Source organism: Alternaria arbusti (assembly GCF_024043155.1).
Source record: "Alternaria arbusti strain BMP 1465 chromosome Unknown scaffold_1, whole genome shotgun sequence".
Classification (NCBI taxonomy): domain Eukaryota; kingdom Fungi; phylum Ascomycota; class Dothideomycetes; order Pleosporales; family Pleosporaceae; genus Alternaria; species Alternaria arbusti.
Window position 1 is genome coordinate 321,794 of NW_026249941.1, and position 17,188 is coordinate 338,981.

Genomic DNA, 17,188 nt, shown 5'->3' on the forward strand with positions numbered 1-17,188 from the left:
ACAACACATGGCAAGGTCAGCTGGGCCAATGAGCGATCCGCTAAACCTGCTCGTATCATATGGGAGCTTCCTGATCAGGCTGTTGGGCTTTGAAAGTCTAGTCGGATTCGCAGCCTTTTGCTGCTTGAGGTGTGTGCCTGCCTACCTCGCAACACACCGCTCTCCCTCTCTCCGGGGCTACCGTATTACCATGATGGTCTGTCACGACCGCGAGAAAAAGGTTACAGGCATGAACGCGTGTCTGAACATTTTTGTAGTAGGCTAATGAATTTTAGCACTTGTATTCATCTATCATTCGTTCGTACAGCTAAATAGCCGCCCGTGTCAGCACCCATTCTATGGGATCCCTAAGCGCCGCCCATGTCCATGGTCGGGGCATATGTTTAAACCTCAGATAACTTTTGATCCCTTGCCCAAACGCCGTGCGAGCTCTGACGCTCATGCCCAATACTCATGACAGCCTTCTAGCGAGTAGCTGAGTTGCTACCCTTTGCCATGCGCTTGCTCATGAAATCGAAGAAAGAGAATTGACTGGCTGATACACCGTACTCGTAAACGAAGCGGCTGGCGAGGTAACTTCCGAAAATAGCACGTAGATAGTTGTCGGGTACCTGTATGCCTGTTAGTCCATGCTTCAACTGCGCAGTATTGGTTGTAACTTACTCTCTTGATAATCTTATCGAGGCCGATCTTCTCGAGTAGGATGTTCGGCAACGCCTCCTTGAGAATCGATTCCCGGAACTTAACGTCCTTCCACAGCTCGGTGTTCTGTAACTCCTCATCGAGCTTTGTGATCGCGGTACTGAGGGTGTCGCTGAGAATGCTGCGAGGCTGACCAGTCTCCTGGTGTTCCCTCCAAATGGCCTCGAACTCAAGACGCGCGTTGTTCTGGATAGTCTTCTGCACTTCCCGAACGTAGTTGTTGTAGAACTCCGGTGCCTGGCCATCTTCACCGACGCACATATGCTTAAGGAAGCTCTCGTCGTCGAATGCCAGCGATGCAAGGACCTCGAGCGAGGAAGAAGTAACACCACCCTTGTTGGCTGAAGCATCCTTGTACAGAATGCAGCCAGCCTTCTCAAGGCGAAGCTTAGCGTCTTGGGTGATGAACAGGTTTGCACCCTCCACAATGTAAGGGATCACCGACTTGCCGTCGACAATGAGCTTGTTGGCGGTTGACAGATCGATGGACTCAGGTCGGCCACCACATGGAACAAAGGAGTCGTAGTGCATGTCGCTGCGAAGATGGAACGTGTTTCGGAAGGTTGTGCCGTTGTACACGAGGTCTCCGTTCGGTAGTCGCTTGTTGGTGTCGTCGACCAGAATACGGTAGCCTTCTGACGAAAGCTTCGAAGCATCGAAGTGGTTAATCATCTTGCGCTCCCTGGCTAGACGTACCAGCTCCTCGTGGTTGATTCCGTTGTTGTCGACCAAGACACCGGAACCGTCAACGATAGCAACGTACTTCTCATTACTGAGCAGAATCTCGTTCGAGCCAAGATCACCATCGGGGCCACCTGTCTGCAGCTTGCGGACCTTGCTGGGGTCGAGGTTAAGCTTGCGGTAGATACCCAAGACGTACTCGCGGACAGACAGAGTTGTCATGCCGTATCGGTCGTGAGGGATACCACCCAACTTGGGGCTCTTTCCAGTGAAGAAAGATTTCCACCATGGCGCACCACGAGCACGCGCATGCTCAGTAGCCCAGTCGACGAGATCAGCAGTGTTCTCGTCGGGACCCATGAAGAGGATCTCCTCCTTGCCGTGGAGATCGACAATAGGATCCTTGATACCAGGACTGGTAGGAGGCAGGAGAAGATCGAGGATACTGTCGATGTACTTCTCAAAAGCGCCCCGGGCCTTGTCCTGGTGCTTGAAGTCAAGGAGAACGACACCCTTGGAGCCACCCTCTGGGATGTCCTTGTTCTTACGTTGCTGCGTGTTTGCGAGGTTGTAGTTCTCGTCAAACATGGAGCGCGCGTTGATGGAGTATGCCTCCTGACTCCTAGATTTGACGATACGGATGCCACCACGGGCAATGTCGCGGAAGCGAAGATGGAAACCACGGAACTCTGAGCCAATGACGAGGAACATTCCGTACAGCGGCTGGGGGTATTCTGTGGAGGGTAGGAAGTTGGGATTTAGGCGGAAGCTGATGGCGACCTTGGTGGGAGTGTAGAAGTTGGTCTTCAGCACTGACTGGTTGAAGACACGGAAAGCAGTCATCACCATCTCGTGGTGGTCGTTGACAACAGCCTTGTTAATGGTGTCGGTCAGTTCCGCATCTGTTTGGACCTTGTCGACCTGGAGGCGGAGATAACTCAGAGTTGGTAGGAAGTCATCCTCTTGACCCCGAGTCTGGACGTAGTGAGTCTTAGCGAATGGCAGATACAAGGTGTGAACCAGTTCCGGGTAGGTCATGATGATCTCGTAAATGTAGTCCGCGGTAAAGGTCTCGGCACGTAGCCGGCGCTTCAGCTTAGATAGCAACTCGGCATGTACACTGTTCTCTGGGTCCAGAATAGCCGACAGAGCAGTGTATTCGCTTCCAAGTCGGTTGAGGAAGTGGGTAATGAAGACCCAGACGCAGTGTGCGTAGATGGTCTCTTGTAGACTCAGTCTGCTCGTAGCAAAGAGCGTCTGGAACTTGTTCTGCGGAAGACAGTAGAGCAACGAAACCTCCTTGGTGATCTGGTGGATCGAGGCTTCAATCGGTGGGTGCTTGGCACCGGCAGCTCCTGGAAGCGGGCGCAAGTAGAGAGACATGACAGTGTAGCCGTTGGAGAACTGCTCGACATACTTTCGCGAGGTAGTCAGGCCGTAGTAATGGTACAAGTCGCTCAAGGCACTGAAAAGACCCAATGCACTTCCGCGCTTGAAGCCGACGACTAGGCGCTTGTCTCTTGAGCCTTCGATGTCGAAATGGTCAATGACGGGACCAGTACGCTCTACAGCGACTTGGAGAATCTGCTGGTAGATGACCTTTGTGTTTTCAGTCGCCTTCTGCAGGAAACGCTTGTCACCAATCTTCTCAATGTTGGTCTCTGTCTCGCTGGGGTTGGGGTCGACAAAGTCGCACTGGTAGACGAAGTAGCATCGCAATTGCTGGTCGTCGCTTCCAGGCAGCGGGCTCTCCGAGCGGAAGCTCTCTACGCGGTATGCGAGGCCAGGCTTGGATACAGCCAAGTACTTCTTGCCCAGACGCTGCTCGTACTGAGGACCGTCAATGACGGACACACCGGGTCTGCTGGTATCGATGTATACAGCGTGATCCGCGGCTTCCTTGTCGAGCCGGATCTCGAGGCGCTTGTCGTCTCTGGCGTATGCGGCGACCTTCGCGGCGTAGAGCGAGTGGATGTGGCTGATGATTCTGTAACCTCTGTTAGTGTAGTTCCGGGAAGATTGAAAGCCACTCTTACGCTTCTACCGTCTCGGTGGCAAAGTACATGTCGTCAATGCCCAGCTCGTTGTAGAACCACTTGGTTTCTGACTCTACGAGCTCTGGAGGCATGAAGCCCTTCTCCTCAACGCCGTCCATAACGGCCTCCATCTGCTGGGCCTTGCCCTCGAACACGGGTGCAACATATCCGGAGCCGCCCGAGCCTTCCTGTGGGATTGTTCGAGGTGTTGAGCTTCCTGAGCCCGGGGCGCTCAAATGTGTGGGAAGAGGTGAGGGTCGGCGGTCTGGAGTATGGAGAAGCTGCTCGAGCTGCTTGTGCTGGGGTGCGAGGCCATTGACGGCTTCAATCGGTGTGGAAGCCATGCTGGGCGTGTGCAGTTGGGGTGTGTGGTCTTCAGCGAGGTGCTGTTATAGCGATTGAGACAATGCTATTTGAATTGCGTGCTCGGTGAGACGCGTCAGGCGTGATGATAAAGCGCACGAAGTTTGGACGATCGGGCAATAGTGGGGCCCTTGATGATAGAGGGGCAGAACCCAAGCCTTGAGCTCGCAAAACACTAAAAGAAGGGCTCGTTAGTCGACGATTCAGTGCATCCGACAAATACGATGCACCGCTATTTCGGGCATCGTAATTGCCATGACGCAGGAACGCTAGCTTACCTCCTAGTACAACCAACGAGCCGCAGCCGTCGATCACCGCTTCGGATAACGATGGTACAGGCAATTGGACAGATGATCCACCGCTCTTCTGTATCCTGCCCTGGGGAATCGGGATGGCAGTTTGTGTACAGGTAGATGTGCAGTAGTCCGTATACCCGTCTAATGCATCCGATGCCAGTCAAGACGTGAGTGACAGCGACCCTGCTAGTACGACGCTGCAATCTTCGAGGTACCTGGCGGTGCAACAGCAACACCCTGGTCTGCCGATATCAAGGTAAGATGCGGGAGTAAGAATAGTAGAGTAGAATGAGGCTTGCAAAGAGGGTCCGGTCAGTGCCCCAGCAGCGAAAGCGGGCGCCCGTCATCTTTATAACCTTTCACGTCTTGTCTCATGGTCGTTGGAGGCTCGGCAGCGGCGTACCTGAACTCAACCGCGGAAAGCCGAGTCAAGCTTCCCCAGAATGTGCAGCCGCTAGCGCCTGCACCGCAGCGCCCACCTGGGCAAACTTCACGTAATTAGAAACGGGGCCACCAAGCCGGTGCTCGCAGTGCTCCAAGAACATGACCTGCAAAAAAGCCGCATCAGAGTTTTCCTCAATCCGCCGACCGAAACCTGGCCTTGACTGCATGAGCTATTGCACCATATGCGCGCGCAATGAGGAGCGCCGTCAAGGCCGCCGCATTAGTGCCTCCTCACCTCGCATCCCCACCTACGCGTCCTGCAGAATTGAACTCACGATCCTTGGCGCCGTCTCCAAACGGTTTCCATGACTGATGGGGCCTCCTGGGACTGGCTTGTCTGCTGCACGTGCTGCCAGTCCGGGCGTTACAGGCCACGTCTTCCAGGAGTTCCGGTGGTCGGTCATGAGGCGAAGGGTCATCCAGCCCGCGGACAGCAGGTCACGATGCCCGTCGCTTCCGAGCCATGGCCATTGCACGACCAGTGAAGCCGTCGTAATACACCGCTCTCCATGTCACGATGCTTCGTGTCAGCTGCAGTGCCATGGCGATTACAAAGTCTGGATTTCACGATCCTCGCCACAGTGCTATTTTCGTGCGAGCTGGCATCTAGACTATCTAATCACATAATAGGGTTCAGAACATTGGGTATTCTCAGTTATCCTCACCAAACTCCTTGCCGTTGATCGTCAGAAGCACTTTGTAGCCGTGTCCTCCTATCCAGTTCTTCTTCTTCCCTGCCTTTTCCACCTTTTTGAGCGCTGCATGAAGCCCTTCATCGAGTTCGTCCGGCTCCTTGGTAAACTTGAAATCGATACACAGTTTCTCGTTTTCTTTCTTCGTCATTGTCCACTGGGAAGTAATCTTCACCCTCTTCTCTCGTATCAGACCCGCAGGATAAACGCTGGCCAGAACTGCAGCAACGCGGCCAAGCAACATACACCACCATCGCAAGTCTTCTGGCACGAGCTGCAGCATTCGGCGGTAGAAGTCCTGCTCTGTTGGACTGATAGAACTGTAGCCACCGTAGCGCTCGCAAAGGAAGATGGCAAGTATCGCGCGGTCTTCGTGTGTCAAACCATGTGCAGAAGAGAACAAACCGGTCGTTGTACTTCGGAGCGCAGCTCCAGCTTGGAGGTCCTTGACTTGCCCCATGTGTGCAAACATAGCACGCCCAAAAGCTCTCTGCATCTCGTAGTTGAACAGTTCTTGACGAGACGCTGTTGGCGGAGGGGTACTGACTTCCTGCAATATCGCAGTAAACTCCCCGCTCGATGGCTTAGCGTATCTCATCGTAGTTTCGAACAACGGACTGGGCGTGAGCCACATCTCTGAGAAGTACATGCCTTCCCTCACACCGCCTTGGCAGAAATACACATCTTTGATGCTCGGCAGTGCTTTGGACAAGCAGTTCACCAGGAAAGCAACTGCTGGAACCTGACTTGCTCTGCGGGCCGAGACTCGAAAGATGTCGGGTGTATCCTCTCTTTGCACCGCCGCTTGTACAGCCTGAGTGTCGTGAAACGCGTCCTTGGTCGTCCGGAATCCATTGATGATGGGTATGGGATATGGCTGAATCGCATGCTCCGACATGAGTACAAAACCCCAGCCTCGGAAGCCGCCTCCAGACAGGTAAAGCGAGAGACCTTCGGGTAACTGTGAGCGGTCCAGCAACTGCTGTGGTACCTCTATGTATTGTACCGCAGCTTTAAGGTCCGCAATGACTTGGCTTTCGAACGTCCGGAATGCATCGCTATCAGGAGAGCCTGCTTCTTCGAGCCTCTTCGCGAGGGCAGCCGCGCCGTATGGTAGGCTTGCACTTCCTTTCTCGCATGTGTCAATTTGGCCGCGCTGTGACGGGATCATCCAATTAATCTGTGTAGAGCCTCCACCAAGGTCCATCATGAGTCCAATCGGGTTATGATAGGAGCTCGCTACACCGAAAGCTCCAATCCGGCCTTCCATCTCCTTCGACAAGAGTTGTACAGCCCAGCCAGTAGCATCCTTGATCTTGCTTTGGAAGTCTCCAGAGTTGCTGGCTCTCCGAGTAGCTTCAGTAGCTACAATCTGAATCTGCTTCTCGGGTACTCCAAAATCTTCACATGTATTCTTGAAGCGCAATAGTGACTTGACCACTTGTTTGATAGTCGGCTCTGGTATCGGCACCACCTGGCCATTTTCGTACTGCGCATCGTAGAGCGAAATTGCTGCCCGATCCAGGTACACAGTCGGCAACAGCCTACTCGTCGCGGGCGCCAGGTCGGTGATCGAAAAGCGGATCCCGTTGCTCCCCATGTCAACCAACCCATGGAGGTGTCTTGACTCGTCTGTCGTGACCATTTTGGTAGTGCAGGTTCCCCGGATTTGCGATTGGTGCCCCAGATGTCAGCCAAGAGGTAAGCGGAAGAAACGGTGCGAACCGTAGAATTTTGATGGCGTGATTAACGCGGTTCCAGTTCGAGACTTAGTTTCTCTTACCCCCAGGAAACTCCTTAGCGGCGCTGTTGTGTCCCGCCTTATGCAAGAGTGATATTGATTACCCCCAGCTTTCTGAAGGTAGTTTCTATTACCCCCAGATTACTTGAGAGGTTGTTACAGCAGTGTCTTGTGATGTGAAGTATTTTCTGGGCTGACTTTCTGTGTTCGCGATGACGTTGCGGGGGTCCCCACTACCTGCATGGAGGAAGAATATGGCGCTAGCAATCGCGACCAATCATGCGAGGGGTAGGTAGGACAGAGACTTTGGCAGGAACGTTCGATGACCGCGGCCGCGACGACGGTAGAAGGCGCTGTGGAGATCCAGGTTGCGGTATCGGTCTTGTCACTTAAGCGCCGAGCAGTGTGGTCGAAGGTATCGCCTTTGCTGTTCGTTACATTCCGTCAATTCTGGGAAGGAAAAGTCAAATGATGTCGAGCCAGAATCAACAACAATCCGGTCAGCCATAGACTCAGCCGACTAAACAGTAATGGGAACCCAGATATATCATGGAAGAGATAGAATTGACTGCCTGTTGCGCACTGCAGAAGGGCGCGAGAGATATCAAAGGGCGCTGTGAGGGCTGAAAGACGGCAATCGGCATCTCCAAAGTCGGAAGCGAATCATGCTTTGTATGGCCAACTCTTCCGCATCCAGTCTTCGATCAAGTCGACTTCGTGGGTGGCTGAGCAGACCGCGACGGCCGGAGCATGCGATAGCAGTCGACGAGAAACTGCCGTTCGAAGAAAAGAACGTGCAAGACGTAGACACCACCCACTGCACCCATACTGATCAGCTCTCCAAGCACTCCAAGCCGTCCGAGAAAGCTGATTGCAGGCTTCATTCGCATCAGGGTAGGTATAACAGCCGCGGGCGCCACGGCAGTAAGTGAGGGCAACGTCTCGAGTACATTGAACTCGGAGCCGTTCCTCGCGAAGAACCTGCCAATAAACCAGGTATTCCAGACGATGCGCAAGCCCATGTTGACCGTGTTTGCAAGAACCACGCCATTGCCTCCCATCTCGAGCTGCCCGATGAAGAACCAAGCACTACCCGCGAAGAGCGCAAAGAAGATGCCCATAGAAATGGACTGTGCGTATAGCTCTTTGTTGGTTGCCACTGCGGCTACAAAAGCCTCCGTGACTCCGTTGATAGCGAGAAAGGGTATGTAGTAGCAATACGTGGAGAGTACCTGCGAAGCAGAGGTTGCAGACCACTTTTTCCCAGCGACGATGGAGAGAAGCACTGGAGCTAGTACAGGTCCTAGTGTAACCGCGAACAAGGAGATAATTCCATAGAGTCGAAGTATGGTACTCAATACCCTAGAAGCTTGAGCAAGGTTTTGCTTTTGTTCGTCCGACTTCTTTAGATCCTTCTTCTCCGTTGCTGACGTCTCTACGTTTGCGCATAGTTTGGCGAACATGTTGCGACTACTTTCTTCAATGGGTTGGAAAAGCATGCGTGCAATGAGGCCTCCATAGTTTGAAGCGAGCGCATAGGCGCCTTGATCTGCGAGAGATGCCAGCGTTGTAATGAGAAGAGAGTCTCCCTGGGTGAGAACATACTTCAGCGCTGACTGCAGACTAAGAGATGCAGTCAGTCGCAGCAGAGGAGCTGAGAAGTAATTCATCAATGTCGGGTTTTCCTGAGTGGATGGTACTCTTTCCGGGAACAGCGAGAAGCCATCAGTCTTTGCAACAGGCCACGTTTTGTACGAATACACAACAAGCAAAGCCAATGCATACGCCAGCTGCCCGATAGCGAATGGCAAGACCCCAATGTCCAAGCCAGCTCGACTAGCCAAGATAGCTGAGCCACATGTACCAACGCAGCGCAGCAAAGTAGCTGAACTCTCAGCCGACGCTCGAACCTTGTAAAGTAGCTTCTGCTGCACAGCAGAAAACGCCGGCTCGCTCAGCAGTTCCAAGAAAGTAGCCAGGCAATACACAACCAGGGCCTCCATGAAGTACGGAACGTTTGGCGTATCGGAACGCATCCATAGTAGCGCGAGAAGATACGCCAGAGGCGTGCCGAAAAAGACAGCGAGATACGAAAGGTTGACGACAGCCTGCGTCCCATGAGCCTGACGCTGCAGCGCCACGCGCAGACTCTCGCGGGCAAAATACAACACAGAGATGGAAAACAGCTCCAGCTGCGCCGACACGCCCAATAGCTCTGGTGATAGGAACCTCAACAGAACCTGATTGACAGCAAACGTCAGCGCCCGCGAAGCCACCTGCAGGAGGATGAGAAAGGTGGCTCCCTTCGCGGAAGCGGAAAGTATTGAATTCGACATGGTAAAGGCTGGATCTGACCGGAAACGACGAAGAAGCTTTGAAAATGATGTAAAGCGCTCTTCAGGACGCCATCTTGATTGGTTGTGTGGTTGTATGCGGTGTGTTTGAACAGCTGGAGTTTTGGAGATGGGCGTTACATGTCTGTAAAGGGAATAGCTCTTGACGCGTGCTGCAAGGCACAAGCGCAGGCCACAGCGACAGCGACAGCTTGATGACATGACACACGACACAATGTGAGTCTTAATCAGCGCACAGTACAGCCGGCAATGGCTCGATATTACTTTCTCGTTCCGCACGCTCGCGACGATGGTGGTGGTTGACCCGCAGATATTCGCGAGGACCGAACGCCTGCTGCTGCGCCCGTTGCGCCTCGAAGATGCAGAGGACGTGTTGTTGATGCGGAAGCATCCGGAAGTGATGAAACATACGTCTCTTCTACCTTCAGATGACCTCGAAGGCACGAAAGCATGGATTCAAGGTGTAAGCCTACTACCCTACATAATGCATCCGGACGTATGCTAACCGTCTACAGTGTCACCAGGTTGAATGCAACTGGAACTTTGCAATCGTCCTCCTAGCGCCACACGAAGGCCCGCACGTCATCGGCTTGATAGGAGCAGTCCGCGCCCCAGAGATTGGCTACATGTTCAACGCCGAATACTGGGGACGAGGGTACGCTACCGAGGCGTTGGAAGCGTTCATGCCCTTGTTCTTCGAGCATTACTCGGGCCGTGATATCGCAGACTATGTGTCGGAAGACTACGGACTAGGCACATACAATGGCAAGGCAAACAACGGACGGATAGAGGGAGATGGGAGGAACAACAGGAACAGGCTGGCACCGAGGTACGACTTCGCGGAGGCACATACAGATACCGAGCTGGCAGCTAGTCAGAATGTCTTGACAAAGGTTGGCTTCAAGCTACATGAGAAGAGGGAGAACGACTTTGACAATCCTGTTCTGGGCATGAGGTCGACTTATATCTACAGGATGTATAGAGCTGCCGCTGAAGCAAAGCCTCCCAGGTAGACCCGGAAGGGCCGAATGTCTAGACAAGCTACCTACGCGCATACCATGTGTTCGTCTGTGGCATCACCAAAGCACTTTGACTCTTGTGTGCTCCCACCCATCTCCCGTCTTGTCTCGAAACCGTTCTGCAACCTCAAAAGCTGTAGTATCTGATTCTTTGATGCCCTTTCTTTTCTTGGTCCGTTCCATATCACTGTCACTGGATTCGTCGTCGCTAGACGGAGTCACGATGTTTCCTAGCATCTTCCGTAGCCTTGGGTCATCTTCGATTTCGGGACCAGCATCGCTATGTTCTTCTGCTGCGATCTCGGGATCGTCAGTTTGATGGGTAACGTGCTTCTCGGTATAGACTTGGGCGAAGTAATCTACCGCTGGTGTGGTAATTATGGGCTGTGTAGATGACATAGTGGCGGGTAGTGGTGGAGAGTCACCAAGCTTGTGGCGCCAATGAGGTATCTTCCACCTCGACTGCTGGTGACGTGCATTGTCTGCCGTCTCGGGCACATCGTCGAAATAGTCCCGTGTGACGATGAGATCTCCTCGTCCGCAGGCACGCATCATGCCCTCTTCCGAGGAAGCGGGGCCCCAGTTGGAATTTGGTGTAACAGAGGTGCGTCGTACCTCAGGGATTTGGAAGGTGTAGGTAAGAATACTGCCAATCGACGGGTCCGAGGGGTGACGCTTCCCGTCATGTGGGCTTTCGACAGGTATCTCTTCTTCTATGTCTGCTTCTACTTCAATGCACAGAGCAGACTGGGTATGCCTGAGACGATGTAACGAGGGTATACGTTGAACGGGCTGGGAACTAATCTTTTGGCGTTCCGCGCGATTGTCCGGCTTGTCCTCAAATTGTGTTCGTTCTTGCTTCTTTTGTTTCGAAGTCGTGCGATTAAAAAATATGGTATCATGTCTTCGCCGATAGTTCTTCGGTACTGCTGCCTGACATATCAGTTTGGAGAAGAACCCGGGTTCAGATGAGGAGCTGGAGCTTTCTCGTGATAAGGGGCTCCGTGAGTCTTCACGTGTGGTTATCGCTGGCGGCCCATCTGTCCATCCGCTCGCAGTGAAGTGTGGTATATAATCGCTGCTTTGCTTGCGTATCTTACGCCTCTGACTGACGTATTGCGCCAGCTTCTCTTCGGTAGAAGGCCCCGTATAAAGCCCAGGCCAAGATTCCGTCTCGGAAGGTGGGCGGGCTTGGTGACCGGCGGCTGGAGAATACCGGTGATGAGAATGTGACCGCAGGGCTGTCACGAATCTTCTCTCTTTGCGCTGCTGGAACAGTGGAATATGATTGGCGCTCGAAGGGGGTGAGAGGGTATAGCACGCTGCTAGCAACTGCAAAGCGATGAGTTGGAGAATCGTCTCGCAGGCGACTATGTTACTTGGAGAGATGTCTGTCATGATTTTGTCGTCATGAAGTTGTTCGAGTAGTTGGTTTGCAGTTGGAAATTTCTGTATTTGTCAGTTCGAAGAGCAGCCCCCGGCTCAGAGCTGCTAACGCGACGAGGCTGCCGCGCCCGAGGCGCCCAGAACTCATCACACTCTTGTGACTGCATCCAGTCTCCGATCTCTCTCGTGATTCTTGCTTCTGATTTCGCAGATGGGATGTTGTCGTTCGGTGTGTCTTGAGCGTAGTCGTCATTGAGCCGAGTGACGTATCCACCATCTTTACCAAACAGCCAGTGTAGGGACGTGTCGGTGATGTCTAGAGGCTGTTCTGGAATGATGCCGACACTCAGTCTGTCTAGTTTTCGCTGCATCGGGATGAGTAAAGGTAGAGTATGCGTAGGGGGCAGGATGATAGATCAGGTATGAGATAATAGAATGTGGAGGAGACGTGACCGATGTGATAGTCCATTGGAGTCTGAAGAGGTAGCCATGTGCGGTCTAGAACGAAGGCGCCTCGAGCTTACGTTTTGGCGGCAGGTACACTGGTGGACGACGAGGCAAGTGCACCTAAGTAGGTCTTACGCAGTGACAGCACTCTTGCGGATACTGCAGCATATCACTTTATCCTACTACGCTTAGAGTTTATCCAGCCATCTTCTGTCGTCGACATACGCTTTGAGACAGTCCTTCAAACTCGCAATGGTGCTTCGCGACTTGTTTGAATGAGGTAGCACGTGGTGGTCCTACCTCCTTCGGCTATCCATTGCCTTTCGCATACATCTCACGTGCCGCCTATGACCGAGTCGCCATGTGTCTGTGAGGCGCCAGTTTTTGCATTGACAGAGCCAGTCGTTGCCTTTTCCGCCACCAGACGCGAGCCCTCTGATGTCTTCGAGATTGCCAAGCGCGACTTCTCTCCTCTCTTGGCTTTGGCCTCATTCAGCCTGGCAAGGAAGCTCGACGAAGCGGGTGAGGCCTCTTCGTTGCTGGAATGCTGAACGTCTGGTATGTTGTTTACGCTTGTTGTAGTACCCTGGTTACCGTCTGCAGCAGACGCGACCTCCGCTGCCTGTTGCGTATTACTAGCGTCGTCGAAGAGGTCGTCGCGCGGTCGCAAACGTCCAACCTTTGCTACCAGCTTTGCGGAGCCTAGAGCTAACAAGTCGACCGACGGCAGAGATCGCAGCGTGTCTGATTGAGTTGATGGGTTCGCGTTCGGCTTCACGAAGAACATGTCGGTTCCGACGGTCGACGTCCAATGGCAACTCAGCAGCTGGCCGTTGTACATGACCAGTGGGTTTGGCGTGTGTAGGCCAATGATTTGAACTTCGCCCATGGTTGCCGTCTCTTGTCCATCGTTGCTGTCGGCGGCGAACTCGGCTGGTTGAGCTCGAGCGGCATTCAGTGCGCGCAATCGGCTCTTGAGCAGAGTCGGATGACCTGGTCTGCCCTGCGAGACCATGGGTATCTGCGCTGCAGGGACATTAGACAAATCGAGCGGGACGTAGAAATCTTCTGTCTCGTTCTCGTCGTATTCGTACTCCCACTCATCCTCCTCAGGCGCGGCCATGATTAGCGGCGTTGTTGTGCGTTGGCGCAGGTTGAAGGATCGCAAAGCTAACAGTGGTGGGGCCGGGTGAGAGAAGGGTGCAAATTGGTCGCCAACTAGAGGGGTTTGACTTGCACGGAAGCATCAGAGCCGACGGATATCGTTGCAATATGAATGTTATTGTTGCCCATTTCTCCATCGAAAAACCAAGCACGACTTCGATTGAAGTATTCTCCCCGTAGCTCAGTTGGTTTAGAGCGTCTGACTGTAATATCTGCTGTTATCAGAAGGTCCCTTGTTCGACTCATGGTGGGGAGATCGTTCTTTTTTTGCGTTTTGTCGCGAAGGTGGCAGAGACCACTTCTTTTGCTAGTGTGATGATCACGAGCAGATACATGATTCCGCTATATTCTGGAGCCGTGTTTTTGCGCGTCGTGGTAGGCTCGGAAAACAACAGACACAGTCCTCTACGCCACCCTTCACCAGATGACTGAACCTTGGATCCACCATGAAGTGGCAGGGACATGCAACAAGCCACAGCTAAGACTAACCTCCCCATGTTGTGGGTGTGCGATTGCTGCAGGCCGTGCCTGGAAGCCAAGTTGCGAGCCGCATGCCTGCCGAGGTCCCCGCGGCGTCTGGAACCAGGGATGACGACGTGTGCCCAGCCGGCAGCTGTGCAACATGCATCAAACACCAAACGTACGCGCCACCTCGATGCCAACTACTGTCGCGCTGCCTGTTCCATTGTCGCACTGAGTGTTTGCTCACATTGGCAATCCGACATCCTCTCAAGCCGGGTTCTTGCACGCAATCGGCTGGCCACGGCCGTCTACTCGCATCAGTAAGTGTCCTTCCGCCTATGTCCGGCCAGATTAGAGCATTCCAAGTCATCATGACCTTTCCGCTACCTCCGCGCCCTCCCCGCTTTTCCCTACACCATTAGCCCATTTCAAGCCTCTTTGGACTGTGCGATGGCCGCTCTACTGTCGATCAAGCCAGTCGCGCCCTGCACTTGCCATGTCCGGCATCACATAGCTCTGTCGACTATCGGATCTTGGGCCACGCCTGCCGTTTTGTCAGCCATCCGGCAGTATCGGCTTCAGATCTTTCCTACCTCGAGCCAAATGTCTCCTACTTTGCCTGTTCGAGCCTGTGAATAGAAGCTAACCAGTCAGTGCCCATCGTTCCATACCTCCAGCATGGCGGAGGGCAGGTCCCACTGCAGGCGGTCCTTCCGTCATCGCTTCCGTCTTCATCCATACCTTCAATAGATGTACCTGAGTACACTCCGATAGCAACATACTCTCCCGATCCTCCGACCGAAGTTCCAGACGCTGCGCAGGACGCTGCTCACTCCCACTTCCTACCTACCATCGATATTCCTACGCAGCATTCTTCCCAAACGAAACCATCTGAAGAGGCTACTACATCTCTCGCTGGTACCGACGACTCGTTAACCGAGGACGACGCTCAGATGAAGGGCAGGAAACCCGCCATCGCTGCTGCGGGTACCTTCTTTGGCTTGTTCTCGTTCTCGCAATTATACCAAAACGTTCTTTTCGAAAGCCTGACCCCCTCGAGCGAACGCGCAGACGAAGCGGCCTGGGTCGCGTCGTCTCAGTCATGGGTAGACCGGAAGGCCTGCAATTGGTTCGGCATGTGTGGCCTGGCGCATCTGAACAAGGCGCAATGGACCACACAGACTGTGAAAGCGCAGAGCCAGAGGACAACGGAAGATGGAAAGGAGGCCAAGGTCAATTTGACCGACTTCTGGAATGATGCGCGAAACATTCCAGGTGATTACAAACCGTCGGAGCAACTCGAGATACCACAATACGTGATAGACCACGCGCCCCTCATCCACCTCTTCTCTGGAGAAGAGTACTGGCCAGGTGACATGGCAGAACACTTGATTCACACTACACCGCATCTGAACTACACGCCTCTGCAAGCATCTAGCGACCACCCGAACATTAGTGATCTTGGTGACCTTAACAAGTGGGGACGGTTTGTGTACCTCCAGAGCGATGACAACGTCGAGGACCGCCCGTCCTGGCTGGGTGCGGATTACAACATACCCAACGCGCCGAATGATGGAAATGACGACGATGACGACAAAGAGTATCACAAAGTGCCTGGACATCTCACGGAGGACAAGAATGGCGAAAAGTCAAGCTGGTGGCATGTCGGTGCTGGCGATACTAGGGATCGAGGTGGCATCCGGCCAGATCCCACAGCTCCCGGTCTACCAGTCCCTTCGGAATTACCCGAAGGCGAAGAGCTCGTTGATGACGATGATAAACACTGGCGATCAGAGCTGCGTTATGCTCGACGCAGCTTCACTGGCAAGAAAGTCGTCGGTGGTCGAAGTGATGCGCCCGTACCGCTGGTTGTTGTAGACAAGGGTGATGGTGTGGTGGACGCTTTCTGGTTCTTCTTTTATAGTTACAACCTTGGTAACGCTGTCTTCAACATTCGTTTCGGCAATCACGTTGGCGACTGGGAACATACTGTGGTCAGGTTCCAGCATGGCGAGCCCAAAGCGGTGTTCTTTAGTGAACACAGCTTTGGAGAAGCGTACACCTGGGACGCTGTAGAGAAGAGTGGACAGAGGGTAAGTTCAATGTCTCAACACCGTAAGCGACACTAACATATCTAGCCCATCGGCTTCTCTGCTACCGGTACCCACGCCATGTACGCTACGGAAGGTGTACATCCGTACGTCTTGCCTGGTGGCATTCTCCACGACGTCACAGATCGGGGCCCTCTCTGGGACCCTGTCATGAACATGTATTCATACAAGTACGACTACCGATCCGACCGCCTTGTCGCATCGAACCTCAACCCGCGCGCACCTACCTCGTGGTTCTACTTTGGAGGTCACTGGGGCGATAAGTTCTACCCACTTAGCGACCCTCGACAATACCGCTTCTTGGGCCAGTACCATTACGTCAATGGACCACTTGGCCCCCGCTTCAAGAATCTAGGGCGGCAGGAAATTTGTCAAGGCAACGGCGAGTGTGTGCTCAAGGGACGTCCTGGAGAGAAATCTAGAATCACAAAGAGGTGGGTGAACATTGGCGAGGGCGAAGAGATGAATGAGGAAGAGGCAAAACGCGTCTTCGGCACAGAGTATGATTCGGCGTCTTGAAGATGCGATGACGAGGATATGACATTATTGATAGCGACCTTTTGTTGACACTCATTGTATAGCTGCACGGCGTTTGTGGCATCTGTACTATACCTGGATAGCGCCGTCCAATACCTACGTAACGCATACGTGCTTGTTCCTTTTACAGAATTTTTCTGTCTTGTTGACGGTGGAACTGGGTGACTCAATAGGCAAGTCGTCTCGCGACAGAATCTGCAGAGACGTGTTCCTTGTCATGCTTGGAGTACATTCACTTGTACTGCTGCGTTAGGTAAGTCTAGCGGGCGAAAGCGGGCGACAATCGCCGAATCGGGGCGATGATCGGAGAGGACAACATTCGGGGCACGACTGACTTGACGCAACATGTTCGCAGCATTTTCGGGGGATAGAATGTATGCGGTGCTTCATAATTGAGGGAGTCTGGCTCGGGCCTTGACGAAGGTTTTTCGGGATCATGTCATGTTCGTGATGAGAATAGCTTGCGACTGCACCTTGCCCGGTGCCGCACGCAGATCTGACAGTCTTCTAGCGTAAGGGGTGGAGGTTGCGAATCCATGAGCGAATATGGCATGCACGATTGCGTGACTGAGCGACGGCTAGAAAACGTCGCTGGCCCTTCTTCGGTTTCGCAGAGTCAGAGGGCAGGAAACATGGCGCGAATCAGTAATCGTTGGCTCATCACATCATCATCAGAGGGTGCGGCGTGTGTAGTTGGCATTTGTGGGACGCCGCGGGGGTGCTCTAGCTGCTAAAGCGGGCCTCGCTGGTTAT

The 17,188-nt window shown here is 53.4% G+C and overlaps 5 protein-coding genes and 1 non-coding gene across 6 annotated transcripts; 3 read left to right on the forward strand and 3 right to left on the reverse strand.

Moving 5' to 3' along the window:
- Nucleotides 1-464: 464 nt before the first annotated feature.
- Nucleotides 465-3,763, reverse strand: GDH1 (glutamate dehydrogenase (NADP(+)) gdh1; the record flags this gene model as incomplete). The annotated part of the gene is made up of 3 exons (XM_051440702.1): nucleotides 465-611; nucleotides 664-3,370; nucleotides 3,420-3,763. 3 exons carry the CDS (start codon nucleotides 3,761-3,763, stop codon nucleotides 465-467), a joined length of 3,198 nt encoding a protein of 1,065 aa, XP_051306873.1.
- A 1,410-nt stretch (nucleotides 3,764-5,173) lies between these two features.
- Nucleotides 5,174-6,859, reverse strand: J4E86_000126 (uncharacterized protein; the record flags this gene model as incomplete). Its single annotated transcript, XM_051440703.1, has 1 exon — nucleotides 5,174-6,859. The coding sequence occupies one exon, from the start codon at nucleotides 6,857-6,859 to the stop codon at nucleotides 5,174-5,176; it is 1,686 nt and encodes a 561-aa protein (XP_051306874.1).
- Nucleotides 6,860-9,709: 2,850 nt separating this feature from the next.
- On the forward strand, nucleotides 9,710-10,322 carry J4E86_000127 (uncharacterized protein; the record flags this gene model as incomplete). The annotated part of the gene is made up of 2 exons (XM_051440704.1): nucleotides 9,710-9,772; nucleotides 9,825-10,322. 2 exons carry the CDS (start codon nucleotides 9,710-9,712, stop codon nucleotides 10,320-10,322), a joined length of 561 nt encoding a protein of 186 aa, XP_051306875.1.
- A 2,173-nt stretch (nucleotides 10,323-12,495) lies between these two features.
- Nucleotides 12,496-13,284, reverse strand: J4E86_000128 (uncharacterized protein; the record flags this gene model as incomplete). Its single annotated transcript, XM_051440705.1, has 1 exon — nucleotides 12,496-13,284. One exon carries the CDS (start codon nucleotides 13,282-13,284, stop codon nucleotides 12,496-12,498), a length of 789 nt encoding a protein of 262 aa, XP_051306876.1.
- A 211-nt stretch (nucleotides 13,285-13,495) lies between these two features.
- J4E86_000129 lies at nucleotides 13,496-13,581 on the forward strand. Its single transcript has one exon. It is a non-coding gene; the product is annotated as a tRNA-Tyr (tRNA).
- An 884-nt stretch (nucleotides 13,582-14,465) lies between these two features.
- J4E86_000130 (uncharacterized protein) lies at nucleotides 14,466-16,417 on the forward strand (the record flags this gene model as incomplete). Its single annotated transcript, XM_051440706.1, has 3 exons — nucleotides 14,466-14,502; nucleotides 14,538-15,880; nucleotides 15,926-16,417. 3 exons carry the CDS (start codon nucleotides 14,466-14,468, stop codon nucleotides 16,415-16,417), a joined length of 1,872 nt encoding a protein of 623 aa, XP_051306877.1.
- Between the last annotated feature and the right edge of the window lie 771 nt (nucleotides 16,418-17,188).